This window comes from Fukomys damarensis, unplaced genomic scaffold (assembly GCF_012274545.1).
Source record: "Fukomys damarensis isolate Sample0158 unplaced genomic scaffold, DMR_v1.0_HiC HiC_scaffold_19, whole genome shotgun sequence".
In the NCBI taxonomy this organism is placed as follows: Eukaryota; Metazoa; Chordata; class Mammalia; order Rodentia; family Bathyergidae; genus Fukomys; species Fukomys damarensis.
Window position 1 is genome coordinate 46,063,530 of NW_022900931.1, and position 18,280 is coordinate 46,081,809.

Sequence of the window (18,280 nt, forward strand, 5' to 3'; positions counted from 1 at the left end):
AACAGAAACATTAAACTTGCTGGAAGGTAAGTTAGGCAGAACTCTGGAAGACATTGGAATAGGAAAAGACTTCATGAACAAATCCTCAGTAGCACGGGAACTAGCAGATAGAATCAACAACTGGGATGTCATCTTATTAAAAAGCTCCTATACTTCAAAAGAAACCATCAGGAGAACTAAGAGACAATCTACAATGTGGGAAAAAATTTTTACCAGCTGCTCCTCAGACAAAGGACTATTATCAAGAATATATAAAGAACTCAAAACAATCAGCCCCCCCAAATATAAAGACCCGATTCAAAAATGGGCATCCGAAATGAACAGACATTTCTCAGACAAAGAAGTAAAAGCAGCAAGTAAATATATGAAAAAATGTTCCACATCACTGATCATTCGAGAGATGCAGAAGAAAACAACACTGAGATTTAACCTCATCCCACAAAGAATGGCTGCTATCAAGAAATCACACAATAACAAATGTTGGCGGGGTGGTGGGGAGAAAGGAACCCTTCTCCATTGTTGGTGGGAGTGCAGGTTGGTTCAACCACTATGGAAATCAATATGGAGATACATCAAAGAGCTTGGACTGGAGGTTCCATTTGACCCAGCCATCCCCCTGCTGGGTATCTTTCTAAAAGAACTAAAAGAATCATATCACAGAGAAGTATGTACACCCATGTTTATAGCGGCACAGTTTGTAATAGCTAAAACTTGGAAACAGCCTATTTGCCCATCCGTTGGAAACTGGATAAAGAAGATGTGGTTTTTCCATAAAATGGGATATTACTCAGCCATAAAGAATGAGAAAATAGATTCATTCCTAGGAAAATGGATACATAGTGATGATATACTAACTGAAATAAATAAGGCACACATGTGTAAATACCAAATAGTTTCTCTGATGTGAATAATCTGCAATAATACAGAAGATCCTAATAAGATTACTGACATTTACAAATGGGAAGAAAGGAGCTAAAGGCGCAGGGAAGGTGGGATGGGTAGGGGAAGGGTAATAAGGGAAAATAAAAAAATGTGAGATAATGAAAAGATGGAAATAAAGTGTTTGTAGATGGGGAGGGGAGGAGGAGGTGAAGGGAGGGCAGGGACAAGGGGAAAAATGAGAACCAAGACTTGTCATGTAGAGGTACAAATTCCCAACAATGAATGTAACTGTACTGTATCCCTAAAATGTACCAATAAACTCAATTAAAGCTGAAAAAAAAAGAAGCATTTTGTCAGCAGCTTTACCCAATCACAACACTGTGACCACATGCACACACACACATACATACATGCACACACAGATCATTTGACCTCTGAATACTGATTCAATATCCACCCAAAACATGAGATGGATTTAGACTTGTTTACAAGCATCCCATATCAATCAATTCAATCACTGTTTTACATACAACAAACCATCAGCCACAACTAAAAATTAACCTTTAAACACTACCTTCATATAATTACTACTCACTAACCTCTAAAATTTAAATATATAAGTGACCTATTTTAAACAATACAAAATAAGGACACTGATCCCCCTTTCCAAAGTAAAAGTAGAACTCCTTTACATCTATCAATACAGCAAATGTAGACCTTTTTTTTTTCTTTTTTCTTGTGTGTGTGTGTGTGTGTGTGTGTGTGTGTGTGTGTGCTTCATGTACTGGGGATTGAACCCAGAGCCTTCACCCTGAACTACATTGCCAGCCCTTTTACTTTTTTATTTTTTTATTCTTATTCTGAGATAGGATCTTGCTAAATTGCTCAGGATAAAAGGCCAGGGATTTAGCTCAGTGGTTCCACCACCTGCCGTGCAAGCAGAAGGTCCTGAGTTCGATTCCCAGTACCACAAAAACAAAACAAAACAAACAAATAAAAAAAAACATAAGCTGTTCAGGATTGGGGGCAAAGCTCTGGGATTACAGGCATCCATCACCACATCTGGTTGTCCAGATCTTCTTTATATTGTCACAGGTTTTGCAAACTCCCTCATTTAACATGTTTTCAGAACTTCTTACTAACATAGCTGACATTTTTGTACACAGGTTACTTGCCAATGTTCTCCTTCAAAACCTGACACTCTGAACTACATCTCTGATCAGGTACAGTCTGGCCAGCATGGTACAAAGACACATTCTGTCCTATGTGCCAGCCATGACAGTACTCTTAACACAGCAAAGATTGGTTTATAGCATTCTTTAGCTGCTCATGACCTTGGTAAATTATCCATTAGAGACTGGTTTCCAACTGATGAATTAAAAAATTTTTGGCTAAAGTCTAAATATTTGGATGTCTATTTTAAACACAATACAATTTTTTACCATAGGAACTGTTTAAACAGCAAGATATAATGTTTAACATATGATTTAACTTGGTGTCAAATTCTTTGTAACATAAATACCACATCAAGCTACCTCCATTGTCATGACAACACTCTCTGCCTGCACTTTTAAGTCAATTCGGTTTCTGTTTATAAAGCACCTACTCTGTGCTACTGAGTCTATCTGCTGAATTTATTTCAGCTACTGCATTCTCCACTTTTAACATTGCCATTTGGTTCTTCATTTTTTTGTTTCTTTGCTGGGATTTTCTACTTTTTCATTCATTTCAAGATTGCAATGGAAATGCATTTATGACTACTGCCTTAAAGTTGTCAGGTAATTCTAACATCTCTGTCATCCTGGGGTTGGCATCTATCTCTTAGTTATCTTTTTTCTCTGAAGTTGAGGTTTTCCCCATTCCTGGTATGGTGAAACCTGGACCTTTGAGTATTGTATAATACTCTAGACATTTGTCAAACTTCCTGTTTTAAGACCATCCTGTGACACTGCTCAAACCGGGGAAGGAGGAGGAGGCTACTTGTCACTGTCAGGGAAGAGTTATGTCCAACTTCCCACCTGGCCTCTCTTGATATCTAAGGGGGAAGGGACTCCTGGTGACTGCTGGGTGTGTGTGGCAGTTCTAACTCTCACTAGGCTTGCTTTGACTTCCAGTGGCCCGGTGGGACAGGAGTGACTTATCCTTGCTCTCCCAGGGTCTTTCACTGGCATATACATTACTGCATTAGCATCCAACACCATTACTACTTGGTTCTGCACAGGGGAACAGAGATGAGGGCAGCAGGGAGAGATACGTATCACTAACTGGCAGGGATGGAAGCCCTAGGGCTCTTCTCAGCCTCCTCTGATGCCACCCAGGGCAGGCAGTGGGCCGCTCATGTCAGCCTGCAATGGTGGGAGTCTGGCTTCCCACTCAGCCACACTGGCCTGCATGCTGGAGGGCAGGATTTTCTGTGTTGTTTGGCTGAAAGAATGGTGATTGTCTAAAAGTTTTTGGCCTTTTTTAGGTTGTCCTTTTCCTCCTTGTTTGGCCACAGAGAGTGAGGGCTTTGTGTCTGTTCCTGTTGGCAAACAGGAAGCTAGGTCACCAGCTTCTTTAGTTCTGAGTCTAGGATATGTAAGGTGACAAGGGAATTCAGGGAACTCACAGCTATGTAATTCCTGGAATTTTAAGGTTCCTAGCCAGTCTCTCTTCACTCCACCTCTCTTTTGATGTTTGTTTTATTACACACTGTCCAGGAGTTTCAATTGTACTACAGGAGGAATAGGGAAGAGTAGAGCTACTCCATCTTCTCAGGAGCAAAGACCTGGTGTGCGTGTGTGCGTGTGTGTGTGTGTGTGTGTGTAGATATGTAAATACATAGATATGTAGATAATTGTTTTAAAATACACTGGTCTGGCCCTACCTCTTGAGATAGAGGAACACAGTAGGTCCTGGTGAGGACTCATAATTGGCCAGAAAGCTGACAGTTGTCCCTGCTGTTCTCAGGCTGCCTCCTTATTTTATTCCCCAGGCCTTTATCACTGTCGTGGCGCCTGCTTCTCCGACTAACATGGAAAGTGACAAAGGAAAGTCATTTTCACTCATTTCATTTGTGATTCTCAGAAGTTTCTCAGTTGATGTGGAGAAAGAGTCTTAAGTCTTAAGTCCTTTAAGGAAGGACCTTTACATTATTAAAATTGACCTCCACTTTAAAGCTTAACACTGAGGCTCAAGGATAACTTATTTCCCCCCAAGACCACTGAGTCCAGTGGCGAGTAAAACCCATCTCTTCTACATCTAGACCCCATGTCCCTTTGGTACTGCAAGCAATGAAATCCACGTCTCCCGCTGCCCACTGCCTAGAATCATTCTGCTTGCATAAGAGGAAGGGAATAAAGGCACACTGCTTGCTGTATGCATTTTTGTAAGCCCTCTAAATGTGGTAAGCACATCCTTGTTATAGGACAGTGGTGGTGAACCTACCACATGCATACCTCAGCCAGCTGGTTATCATGGAAAGCTCAAAAAGATTTGTTGCCACTATCCTAGGACCTTCCCTTTCCTTCATCTATTAAGGGGAGATGTCAAGTTCTCCGTGGAAATTCACAGACATTCTGTAATTCTCAAACGTGCTGGCAGAGAATATTATGTGGGAACTGGCTCAGGTAGGTTTGCCTGGAACAGCACCAACTCAAGAACAGAGAGTCTGGAATAATGACCACAGTGCTCCTGCCTTCTTCCGGAAGCTGGAAATGGATATGGCTTTTTGAAGCCCTTCCCTAGGAAACCAAAAGTAGAGGAGGAATCTGTACTGACATTTATTTATTACCCTAATGCAAATCATCAAAAATAAGTATGTTTCATGGTCTGCAAATTTGGCCAATATCCATGCAGCATTGTCCATGCAGCATTATCCACACATCTGACAGCAATGGTGATTTCCTTAAAATAAAAATAAGAAAACCTTGCAAAGGTTATGTAAACTAAGCTTGACAAGTTCTCCATGCTTCTAGGTAGAAGAGGATTATACTAAGAATAAAGCTATCTCCTACCTTCAGGTATAACTTAAGGATATAATAAAGTACACTTCAAAACTGAAGTGCCAAGAATTTCACATGGAATACACACGGCTGTGAATATGTTCACTTTAAAACGAGCAGCAAATAAAGAGGGCCAAGCAGCACAGCATGGTGGAAAGACTATACTAAGTTTAGGGTGCAGATTCACTTTGACCCTATCAGTAACCAGCTAGGTAACCCAGGCAGAGACATGGTACCACTCTTATCTTCTGTTCCTGTATCCAATCAATTCAGTGCTCAGACCAGGTCATTTCTTAAATTCCATTTCCTAAATTCTGGCTCTATAATCCTGAGTGCTTCTTTTACTTGCTCAGTTAGACTTGAGCTCTGTGATTCCATAGTAACTAACCGTATTGCCTGGGTGAGAGAATAGTCTCCTGCAATAGAGTGTAAGTTAGAAAATACAGATCCTGGATTTATTAATGAGACATTTTCTATAGTGTAGAATTTATCTTAAGGAGTTAAGAGAATAGTGCACATGCGCACACACACATGCGCACACACACACACACACACACACACACACACAGAGCAACATAATAACAGATAGAACCTGACTGGGATTTGAGCAAATAGACCTGGTTTGAACCCTAATTTGCCTTGACTTCACCACTGACGGGACTTGAAATTTTGGGCAAGTTGTTCAGTCTTCTTTCACAAAGTAAGCCTAAGAATTATATCTACTTTGTGGGATGTATAAGGATTTAGTAAGTATATAGTGCATCAAACAAAGCTAGAAAACGGTAGGTGCTCAATATCAGTGCCAGCTATTATAACTATTCTCCTTAGTGTAACTGCTTCCATCAGTTTGTTCCTTCTCTCCTTCCACCTTCCCAACAGATAAATATAAACAGAGAGGACATGCTCCTTCTCCCCTAAAAGCTCACAAGCTATGGGAGAAAGAGATAAATGATGCTAATGCTAGGCTGAGGACACAGTTCAGTGATATTGCATGTGTTTATTAGCATGCCTGAAGCTCTGGGTTCAATCTCCAGCACCAAAACAAAACCAAAATGAAGAAAAACTTGAATGCAATTTTCTAAGAGCTGTAATAGCCCAGTGTACATATAAGGTTCCACTGAAATAATTAATTTTGGGGCCGGGGATTTAGCTCAGTGGTTCTGCCACCTGCCTTGAAAATACAAGGTCCTAAGTTTGATCCCCAGTATCAAAATAATAATAATAATAATAATAATAATAATAATAATAATAATTTTGCTAGAAAGGGTCCATATCTAATACTCACATATAATAGCCCAGTGTACATATAAGGTTCCACTGAAATAATTAATTTTGGGGCCGGGGATTTAGCTCAGTGGTTCTGCCACCTGCCTTGAAAATACAAGGTCCTAAGTTTGATCCCCAGTATCAAAATAATAATAATAATAATAATAATAATAATAATAATAATAATTTTGCTAGAAAGGGTCCATATCTAATACTCACATATATCTCCTACACACATCCTAGGAAACAGTCTTTGTAGAATATCATCATGAGGCAGTGGTGGCTGATGTTTTAGGGCTTCCAGTGATACAAACAGCCCGCTGCAGCACGCGTGACATAGATTTGCCACCATTGTCTTAGGGGATTCCAACAGTTGCTGGTTTATGAGACCCTTTAGTAGAAAAAGCCCTGAACGAAGCTCAAGACTAATCTTTCTTATTCAGGACTCCACACCCTAGCAAATGGTGCTATGGTATGATTCCAGAATTGTAATGATCATTACTGTGTACACAGAGAAGATAACCACTTGGGCCTATACTTGGCAGTTGAACAAAGTGCTCTGATTGAGACCTATCAGAGCAGAGCTAATTATCTTAGTAAATGGGTCTCGCTACACATTCGGAAGGAATTTGTGATTCATTATATGATGGCATCAGGTCAAGAAGAGAACATTTTTAGATACTTGTTAATATAACCAAAAACGATGGTTTTTATATCTCAATGAGATGATTATAATATATCTGGCTACTGCAAGGATTAGTAGTATGCACCTGAAGATCAGAATCACCTGAGCAAGCCCTTCTACTTCTATCTAATGTCTGTTGAAGCCTTTCTCTGCATGGGAAAGGCTCTGATTCTTGTTTGTTAAACTGACAGATTGACAAGAGAAAAAAAAAGGGAGGAGCATGTGATCATTCAAAGTAACAAATACATTGCTGCTGAATACTAAATAGTATTTAATGACATAATCACACACAAATAAAGATCATTCATCCAGCTGCCAATAGCCACAACCCCTGAAGACATTCTACATCTACCAGATGTGTGGTGAAGCCCTTACAAAAAAGGCTCACAAAGATGGTCCCTGCCTCAGAGGGCAGCGGCTCCCCACAAACACACTTCTCTCCTCATTAAGAAAACAAACCCCCAGGGAATACTGATAGATAGCATGAAGAGAGAAGCCAGGTGGCAGCTTTGGGAAGTGTGACCTCAGAGGGTCCCCTCCTAGCCTAGAAGATTGGAAGAGAATAAAACAGCAACCAGCTCAACCTCTGGAGTCTTTCTCTATATCCCAGTAGGTTCCCAAAGACCTGACTACATAAAGTAACTTAGATGTATACAATGCATTAAAAAGCGCAGTTCTAGAGCTGGTTTAAAGTAATGTGAACTAGAAGTTAAAATGATCACCCAATCCAAACCTTCATTTATAGGCAAAACTCAGGGAGGCAAAATAACCTGCTCAGAGGATACAGGCTGGAGTGGGTCTTCTCATCTGAGCCAAGGGGTCCTCCCAGCACATCACACTGACCCAGTGAAAACCAGCTATCTGAAGACTAGTCCACATTTCCCCAATCGGTCGTGCCAGCACAGTAGGGAATGTCAGGCTGTCTATGGTACCACAGCCTTAAGGATGATTATGAGCCAAGATTGTTGCTACACCCATGACAAGCTGGCAAGAGTGTCATCACTTAACCTAATCATGATTCCAGTAGTGACATTTGCTGCCTATTCCAGTGCCTGGGAGAAAATTGTACAATTACACTATGGCTTGCCTACTCTCATTCCCAACTCTGCACACAGAGAAAGAGAGAAAGCATGTGTGAGTGTGGTGGGAACACACTCAGATACCAGAGGACTGTCACATGGGAACATAATGACAAAAAGGCTGATTGCTACTAATATGCATTCATCTGGCAGAGGCAGTAGAAAATGCACACTGTGATTAAAGGCATTATCCAAATCACAGCCACAGCCCTGACATGGACACCAAACGTGCGTGGAGGAAGCAAAACTGGAGGCTCCTCTTTCCCAACCTGGCCCAGCAAAAACCTGCTGGGTCACCTCCATCCTGGTTCAGCAACAGGGTGAACACTGGAGATTTCCCCACCATAGAATTTCAAAGTGAGCCACAAAATAAATCCCTGGCCTCCTTCAGGAAGATGCCACTTCACCTTAGCTTTCATGTACAGGGGGGTGGGGGCAGCTTCTTCTCCAGGTGTCACCTCAGCATTCTGCTGCCTGAGTCATCTGACCTGTTTCTCACATGTGGAACAGGGAGACCACCATGTATGGTGTGCATAGGAGAGACGGAGATGGATAAAAAGATTGTTCCCTAGAGCAAATCCATGAAGTCATTCCATAGTGGATGACATCAGAGGAATACTAGGTTATTTGGAAGAGATGGAATAACTCCCAGAACAGCAGGCCTTAGTTATCTAACTGAAAGTAAATTGTGATCATATCAGTCTGTAGTGCGTGTGCTCTGAGGTGGGACAGCAGTCAGAACCCGGGAAGAGCATTTGCTCAGCAAGGCCACCGTGAGCACAACGGGGCTATCTGTTGTCAGGGAGCTGAGCTCAGGGAGCATTCCTGTCATGTAACCAGCCAACTTGCCCCATTTGCCCACCCAGAACCCTCTAATTATTTGCCAACTCATGTCATTTGCCTCTAATATTTGTATAGTTCACTTGAGGATCACTGAGATTCTCCAAAACCTGAACTGTTTTGAGAGACAACATGATACCCCAACAGTTACAGATTTGGGAATATTCTAGATTTCAGATTGAGGTGCTTGACGTGTATCACTTGAAGTATTTCCCATGGTCAAGACTCAAAGGTAAAGGTGTCAAAATGAAGAAGAACATGAGGATGATGGGAGATGAGCCATTCGTGGGAAGCTAGGGCTGAGCAATTGTCTAACCAGGCCATATGCCCCTGCCTCACCATCTGCTCCAGCTGTACCTGTCAACACTGTTGGTGACCAAAACAGAAAATCTCACCAGGTAAGGAACCAGTCTAGAGAATGTTCCAGAAGGAAAAGGCACCCCATGCCTGACTTTCCCACTTCCCTCTTCACACAATTTCAGGTTCAGAGCACTTACCTTTTTCTTCTTCTTCAGAATCACTTTCACTCCATCCACTGAAACCATAATGCTCACTTTCTTCTTCTTGATGTTTTTGGCTTTAAACTCATACTGCAGAGAAGAGAACAAAGAGGTAAAATTGGATTAGGTCAACACATCTGCAGGGCCCCAGCTAGCTCACTTGCCAAAGATGGTCACACACAGGCCTAGGGAGCTGGTGCAGTTCTGGGCATAGAGAGCACCTCAGAGATGTGAAAGGACGACACGGATGTCTGCAGCCAGAGGCTTAGGCAATCTCTAGGTTACAAGAACCCTGGTTGATCATCAATTCCACCATCCAACCATCAACTAGAACTGAGAAATACATCTAAAACATACTAATGAGATGGACTTAATCTGTCCATCCTAATACAACTAAAACACAGCCTACTGTGGAAAACTCATTAACATATAGCAGTAACTCATTCTACCATCTAATGATTCTCATCTAAAGTCTCCTTGTATCTAACCAAATTTGGCTGGAACGCCATACATCCCCAGTGAAGATATGAAAAAGTAATTTTGAATTCTAAGTTATTCTCTACAAGTTCAGTTTTCAAATTTCTTTGCCTATGGGTCAGTCTCCAAGTCTACCCATAGTTCTATCACCCTGAATATTTGGGGGTGAAGGGTAATCTAGCAAGGATCTGACCAATGGAAATCGTAAAGGATCTAACAGCCCCTCTATTGTGAGTTCACATTTACCACAGCTCTGCCCTGCCAAAGAATGTCTGCCTCATCCCCAACACAAAATCTTTAGGTTACATTTGCACATTTTTAGTCTCTCTTCATAACTGGTGATCTAATTCTGCATTTTCCTTAGTGAACTTTATTCTGAGCACTTCTCCAGTTTATTAAAACCATCTCCACCTAGTTCCTATCTTAGTATTGCCACCTAGAAAATTTACCAGGAAAAACTTTCTACTCAGACATCTGAGATGTAGACTAAAAAATAAGTAACCCAGGACTCTGGACCAACCCACAGCCTCTCTTCTCTGAGACCCTTTATATTCAAGGCCTTCTTGGACTATGTCAGAAGCACCTAGCTCCTTGGCTGTGCTTCTGAAACCTAATTATTTCTAGTTGGAATGTGGGCATGATGAAAACATAGGCCACTTTGAAAATATCGTCAGAAATCCAGACCCTTCTTCCTTTGGCCATGCCTTTGACCCTCTGATCTAAAGTTGTCTACTGTCTGCAGTCTACCCCTCTACTGAAAGCCTGAAGTCTCTGCTGTTCTTATTCTGCTGTACACAGTTGGTGTTGAGGCCTGCCGGCTGGCTGCTGCACATAGACAAGGACACAACCTGCTAACAGGGGTGAAATATCTTTACGCTGTCAGGGAAGGCTCCAGATCACAGCTCATTTGAGTTTCCAGGTGCTCACAAGCTGCATCACTCCCAGTCTGGTGCTCACCTCTCCATCTCGTTCACTCCACCCTGTCCACAGTTCTCCATTTTGCCAAGGAGGCCTGGAGGAAGGCAGAGCAAATACAGAGACAGGGAGCAAAGCACAGGTCAGTCTCAGCCTGGGACCCAAAGCTGAGAGAAAGAGAGAGAGGGAAACAGGGAGACAGAGGGGAAAGAGGGGGGGAGAGGGAGAGAGAGGAAAGTTCTCTATGATGGAGTTTGCCTTCAGACAGGGCCTTGGCCACTTAGCACACTCCCTCCAGGTCAGTGACTTGAGCACTGAAGGCTGGAGTCAGGTCTGATGAGCACATACTTGGGGACTGCCTGACAGTGTGTCACCCTGACTGCAGCCTTGTACTACAGCAGCAGTGCTGGGTGAACGGAAGTGACCTCTGGGTGGAGAAGCAGCACTGCACTGTGGACGGGCTGACTGTGGTCTGTGTCTACTGAGAGAGGTGAACAGCCACCTTTCCAGACCATACACACTTGAGTTTCCATTAACACCTCCTGCACACGTTGCTAAATCAGGCTGCTCCTGCAGAAGGGGGCATTCCAGTGAACTCCGGTGAACTTAAAGAGCATAAATATCTGAAAACACCCAGAGGAGGACCAAACCTGCCCAGACAAGTCACTCCTCAGATGTTTCCGCATCTTCAGTCCCAGTACACTACCCTCACATGCTCTACACACTTCCTTCTTTCCTTCTAGCAACAAAATGAAAGCAAAAATATTAAGCATCTAGCTCTTTCCAAGGCACATCATTCTTCCCAATCCCGGTTTTAGAGAATAAACTGCCTGCTAAACCAGACCCTTAAATGCCTTGTATTCAGAAGAATCTTAGGGCTGCCCATACCTCTCATTTGTGCCACCTCCCTGCTGGTTTCACTCTCTATGGGACCCTCTTGTAATCAAGATCCCTCAACCAAGCCTGGCAAGAAGTGCCCAGCCAGCTCCTTGCTAGTGTACTTGGAACCTTAGCTGTTTCTACAGTTAAGTGTTTTGACAAGCTTGGCCACATCTTTTAAAACCTTCATCTTAGAAACTCGAAATGCAACTACATGTTCCCTTTGAAGCTGAAAGCAGCCTCTAACTTGATCACCACGCATATATACCCAGATGGCGGCTACAGGATCAATGGGTAACAGTGACAACACAGAAAAGTATGACCCGATTTTCTCCCACAATCTCAGTGACAGTGACAACTCAGGTGCTCCTCATGACAGCTGGTGGAATGCTCTGCAGTCTTTCAAAATGCAGAAGGGCAAGAGAGGCAGTAACAGGCTGCCAGGTCCCATCACAGTTGCCAGGACTCCCTGAGTGCTGCCGACAAGGGCTCTCAAGTGGGTCACACTCCGCATCTACTCCACCTGCCTCCTCATGCCCCAAATCCTTTCCAATGTCACAATCAGAGTTTAACTGCACTCCTCTTAGAAACTCTGGCCATGAAAGAGAATCAAGTGTCTAAAAATGCTTAAATATTTACCATTAAGCCATATGTTTACATGGCATTTACACTTCACTTAGACAACCGTGCTATCATGTTCACTGGGGGTGTGGGAAGAAGGGGAGCAGTAATGGAGTAACTAGGGGAGCAGAGGAGAGAAGGAGCTCTCAGGGCCATGTCCTCCTGCCCACAGTGTGCCACTCTGAGGTGCACTGCTGGCTGGGCAAGCCGGCTCAGGAGGAAGCAGCTGTGTTCCTTGGGACAGGATTCCAATCTGCTCAGGCTTTGCCAGAGGCTAAAGAACAAACAGGACTGCCGGTGCCACCATCTATTGTTCATGCCAACCTTCCCCAAGACCCATGCCAGCCCCAGAGTATGCACCAACATGCCTGGCCCTCCACCCACTGTGGCCAGGATGTTCTGGTGCATTTGCTTTGCTGCTCAGAGCTCCACCAGCAAAAAGAGATTAAGCCCTACAGGACCTGACTTTGGAGAGAACAAAAGAAAGAGTACAACTCCTGGTATGCCAGGCACGGATGGGAAAGACCAAGGGAAGTGTTCAAGGTTCACAAACAAAGCCTTGGGCCTTGTACTGAAATGGTGGTCCTCGCGCTCTAGTGCTGTGCCAATCAGTGAGACCCAGGGAGGGAAGGCGAGGGGGGGCTCCGACAGCAGCCAGGAGTAAACACTCAACAAGCAACATGAGCAAGACATTCGCTAGAAGTGGAAGATCTGCTTCCAGACCAGCAGCCTGGCTCCTGAGCATCTCCTGATTCCCAGAACCGCCTGTTCACTCTAGGGCTCAGTCCCAGACACTGGATACCCAAGGAGAGGATACAGAAGGTCTGCAGCAGGGCCTGGGAGAAATAGCAGAGATGGGCAGCCTAGGAAGGAGACATCCTCACCCTGGGCTTGAGGCCCAACTGCAGAAACAGAAGCAACAGTTATTTCCTTAGAGCCTGGGGCAAGAGTGTCAGATGTTACACACACACTTAACAGTCTATTTTCATAAGGTGTAGTTTCTGGAAGAATCCACGTATGATAGCTGAGTTTAACCAAAATATACTTTTTCTCAGGTATCTTCATACCTCAGTCATTTGGCTACAAATAATTTGGTGAGTGGTGCCCTCTCCTGCCTGCTTCAGATTCCCTTGTTCTTAACTATAACAGTTCTTTCCCACTGTCCCCACAGTGCACAGATGGGAGCCACAGCCTCTCCATGAGCCAGGGCTTCAGACTCGACTTGTCCAAGAGGAGAGCAATCTGTCTGCAAAGGCAGACAGTGATGCCACTGCTCAGCAAGTCCTCGACTTCTGTTCAGCTGTGCTCCTAGAACAGCCCATGGCTTTGTATCTTGCAAATGATCACCGAAAATTTAAAAGTAGATTCTGGCAATGCCACTGGGCATCTTAATCATACTCTGCCTGTAGCCATGGTTTCATGAGTGAAAACAAAACAGTGAGCACCTCCACCAAAGGAACTATCATGGAAAGGGTTTGCAAGAAGTCTTTTGCACCTGGTGAAAGTTTAATGAATTACATAAAAAGATACAGAGTCTGAGCAAAGCCATGTTCATAACAACATTATTCACAAAATCCAAAAGGTGGATGTAACCCAAATGTCAACAGATGAATAGACACACATTACAGGTATGTAATCCTACACATAATACCGGAATATTAAGCAACCCCAAAAAAGGAAATTTTGACACATGATTCAACATGGATGAAGTCTGAAGATATTATACTAAATGAAATAAGACAGTCATAAAAGAAAAAACATTTTACCATTCTACTTTCATGAGGTACCTGATGTCAAAATCACAGATAAGTAAGTATAGTGAATTCCAGGGAGGTACGGAGTTTAACAGGTACAGAGTTTAGGTTTTAAAAAGATTCTAGAGATGGATGGTGGTGATTGTGTTACACAACAATGTGGCTACATTTAATGCCATACAACTATACATTTAAAAATGATTAGGATGAGCTAGGTGTGGTTGTGGCCACCTGTAATCCTCGCACTTTGTTAGGCGGAGGCAGAAGGGCTGAAGATCTGAGCCCACCCTGGGCAACACAGAGACTTAGCAAAACCTTGTCTCAAAATTTAAAAAATATATAAAATGTGGGCTGGGGATTCAGCTCCTCATGTTAAGGCCCTAGGTTCAATTCCTGGGACTGCAAAATTAATTAATTAACTAACTAATTAAAATGTGCTACAGCTTGTGTCTAGAGGTCCCCCTCCAAAGCCTCATGCAGTCATAGGGAGGGGCTTTCAGAGGCGGCTGGATCTAGAGTGGGTGACGTTGGGGTCAAGGATGTGTGTGATGACAAACTCAGGCAACTGATGGGTTTGGCATAGTTCTGGCTAGGATTAAGGGTGTGGATGCTACCCTTGCTCTAAGGCAGGCAGCCTACATAAAACACAAGGGACAGAAAGAGGGCTAATGTACCTTCACTTGTCTACTTGCCATGGACTGTTTCTCCTCTGCAATGCCCCTCTGCCATGCCGCCTGCCTTGGACCCAGCTGACTAGGGACTGAAACCTCTACAAACTGTGAGCCAAAATAAACCTTTCTTTCTTTTAACCTTGGGGTTCAGGTATTCTGTCTCAGCAGTAAGAAAAGTAAGGAAGAAAAATGCTAAGTTTTATGCTATGTATTCTTCACAGCAATAAAAAAAAAGATACAAAATCTGAAAACACTGTAACAGAGTTCTGCTCTCATCAAACTCACTTTAACTGCACTTGCAAATGAATACTTCTGCAAGTCCTCCTGCCCAGTGTCAGTCAAACACGCTATACTTTTCCACAGTTCCATGTCACGGTGTTTACTAATCTAATGACCAGGATGCCCTCCTCACACCACCCACTGGGGAGCACTTGCCTATTACTAAAGTATTCACAAGGCTTCTGCACAGCAAGGCCTTCCAAGTCAAACCCCCTTCCCTTATCCTCACTCCTCCATTGCTGGGCTCTGACACCCACTACAAGCCTCTATCATCACTTCCTGTCTACTAGATGTTCACTTACTTCTCCTCGAGAGCAAGAAATATGCCTCACCTGTATGTGTACCCAAGAAGATAACAGAAGGCACAGGAAGGTGATAAACAAAGGTCAAATACATTAATGAACATGGCTGATCACAGTTGTTCATGAAGCCCAAGATAGGGCAAAGTAAGACTTTTAGAAGTTAATTAACCGACATGCTACTAAAGCTTGGGTTCCAAACCACATGACAACAAATTTCAGACCAGATTCTCTTTAAATGGTCCATACCCCATAGCACATTGCTGGATACATACTTCTTCAGATGAATCGATGTGAGCGGCCATTATCGGTAGAGTAAGGGGGAATGAGGAATGTTCACGCCAATCAACTTCTATTCTGGGCATCCCAGCTTCCCACCCTTCCAGCTCCTTTATCTCTGGAAACAGAACCTGGGGGACAGAGTACCACAGCCACTGCAGTCCTGACACTCAGGAGCAGCTTGCGGACTTGATGAGGAGCCTCGGAAATGCTAGCAAGACCGAGATCAAAGTTGGTGCTGAATTTGAATTCTAGAATATCTACGAGGATTTTGGAAAAGGCTGGATAGAAAAGTTTATTTTACATGTACCAACCTCAGCCCCCCAGTAACATGTCAGCAGTAGGCAAATTACTGAAAATAAATAAAACCACCAAGCAAAAAAATACTTTAAAGGAACCATAGAAGTTTTTTTTCCTCTTTGGTACAGGGGATCAAACCAGGGCCTTGCATATGCTAGACAAAAACTCTACAGAGAAGCTACTTTTTAAAGAAATATTCAGAGTCCTTGTGTGGTATAGAATTATAGTATAGCTCAGGTTTGCAGACCAAGGAGATCTAAAATTTAAGTTCTAAACCCATTTGGAATACCTGATTAAAAAAAGAAAAAGACTCTCAGACCCAACCCTCAGAAACATTCATCCAGTCGATGTGGAGTAAGGCAAAAGTTGGCTTTTTCTTAAAATGCAAGTGTTAATATAGATCACACTACTCTGAAACACTACTCTAGGCCATGGAAATGTACTACAAAAAGATCATTTAATAATTCTTTGGTTTCTTTATAAATTTTTGCATTAGCACGTTTGTAGTTCAGAGTGTTCACATTCCGGGTGCAGAATGGACACATTTACACACACTTACATTCCACTTTTCATCTCCTCCCCCCACTTCCCATCCCCCCATTCTTGATTCCCTTCTCATTTGAAAAAGATCTCCCCATGTTCGATTACCCTTTATTTTGCTCTTTATTTATACCTTGGGTTTGTCATATAAGGTGATATTTAAGGTTGTGGGTCTGCTCTATTTCACTTGACATTATGGTTTCAGGTACATACATTTTCCTAAAAATGATGCAAGTTTACCCTTCTTCATGGTGGAGTAGTCCTCCATCGTGTAAAATTACCACAGTTTCTTTATCCATTCATCTGTTGATGGACATAGTACACATTTTCATTTGCATTAAGAACTGTCTAAGACTGAATATATCTTGCTCATATGTAAACTATTTTTATTATCTTTTAAAAATGTTTTACTTGTATAAGTTTATGATCCAGGGTTTGATACATCTACATTTCATATCTTGATCACTTTTATTCTTACTGTCCTCTTCCTCCTTCCCTCTTTCCCTCCCTCCTTCCTTCATTTTACAGTCTATCTCTGTCTTTCTTAGCTCTTTAAATTATTTCTATTTCAGTCTCACAAAGAGCCCACGTGATACGTTGCGAGAAACCACGTGATACCAATTTTTTGACTGGTTTATTTCATATAGTACTATGGTCTCAAGATTCATTCACATTCCTACAAAGTGGATGTAGTTTCTCTATGTTGCTCAGACTGGCCTCAATCCCAGGATCTTCCTGCCTCAGCCTTCCTAGTAGCTGGGATTACAGGCAGGCACCACTATACTAAGTTTATGTACTATCTTTTAAGAGTAGCTATTATTGAAACAACTAAAATACTAATTCCTACAAAAGCATCTCTACAGTTTGCTGTCATCCACTTTCTAAATCCAGGATTGCTAAAATCACCATGATTGCCCTGGAAGGGAATTCTGCTGGGTGGCAGGTATCTGGTTTTCACATGTTGTTGTGTATGTCTGAAATGTTTCATCAAAAACATTTTAGAGGGATCCTTGTGTTTGAAACATTTGGGATCACAAATGTCAGCCGAGCTTTTCACCACACAGACACAGAAGCCAGGGCCCCAAGGACTGTGAAAGGTTTCCCCAGGTCCATCAGCAGAAGCCCCAGCCCTGAACCTACACCTCCTGACACTCAGCTCTGTGCTTTCTCTGTTGCCCAACATCTGTCTTTTTCACCAGCCCAGAATCCTGGCTCCACAAAATAAGATTATTCATTCTCTCTGTCATTCATTCAAGACATGTTTAATAAACTCTTTCACATGTCTCTGACCCTCATCTTAAAACAGGAAGCTAGAAGATGAGGAAGAAATTAACTTTACAGAGTCAGGAATATTTCCACACTTCTCAAAAGAAAGCCTCAATTCCCCCCCAAATTCCTTCCCACACTAATTACACTGTCTGCCTTCATTTCCATTGTTGCTTCCACACCCAGGGACATATGTGAATTGTCAAGGGTCTAAAACACCAATGAGGTAAAAACATGGTAAAAGGGCCTTGTGAGTGGCAGGAAGCAACCAAGTTCATCGCTGTTTGGAACACTGAGAAGGTGGAGAGAGGCTCGTCCAAACACAGATGTTCTGTGGGTGAGAGGCATTTTCACAGTATCAAGAGACCAGTATGATGGAAAAGGGAAAATTAAATTGGCCCTCAGATGGAAGGCAGTGGCAGCCTCCAGCACAGGCGATTCAAGGCTGTGTACTCAGAAGTGGCGGCTGCTCCCTAAAGAGAAGAGACGGGTGGTAGAATACAACCATCATCGTCTTTTCTGACTGGGAGCATGTTGACAGGTCCTGGGGAGCTGAACAGCAACCCACACCACTAAGGGCCCAAAGGGGGTGATTTATGAAGCAAGATGAGCACCACTACTGCTTTCAGCTTGCCTTTGCCTCTACTGTCTCTCACAGCACATTAAAAACAAGTACGGTCCCCTCCATATCTAGGGGGATTGGGCCCATGCAACCCCCTCCACAGACACCAAAGCTACAAACCACATACCCCTTATATAATTATA

At 42.9% G+C, this 18,280-nt stretch overlaps 1 protein-coding gene across 5 annotated transcripts in view; it reads right to left on the reverse strand.

Moving 5' to 3' along the window:
- Positions 1–18,280, reverse strand: part of Nos1ap (nitric oxide synthase 1 adaptor protein) — a 298,049-nt gene that overhangs the window by 91,276 nt on the left and 188,493 nt on the right. For all 5 annotated transcript variants that reach the window (XM_010616917.2, XM_010616926.2, XM_010616908.2 and 2 more), the window contains one exon: positions 9,233–9,325. In XM_010616917.2, coding sequence (XP_010615219.1) covers positions 9,233–9,325 — 93 coding nt within the window. The remainder of the gene's footprint in view (positions 1–9,232; positions 9,326–18,280) is intronic.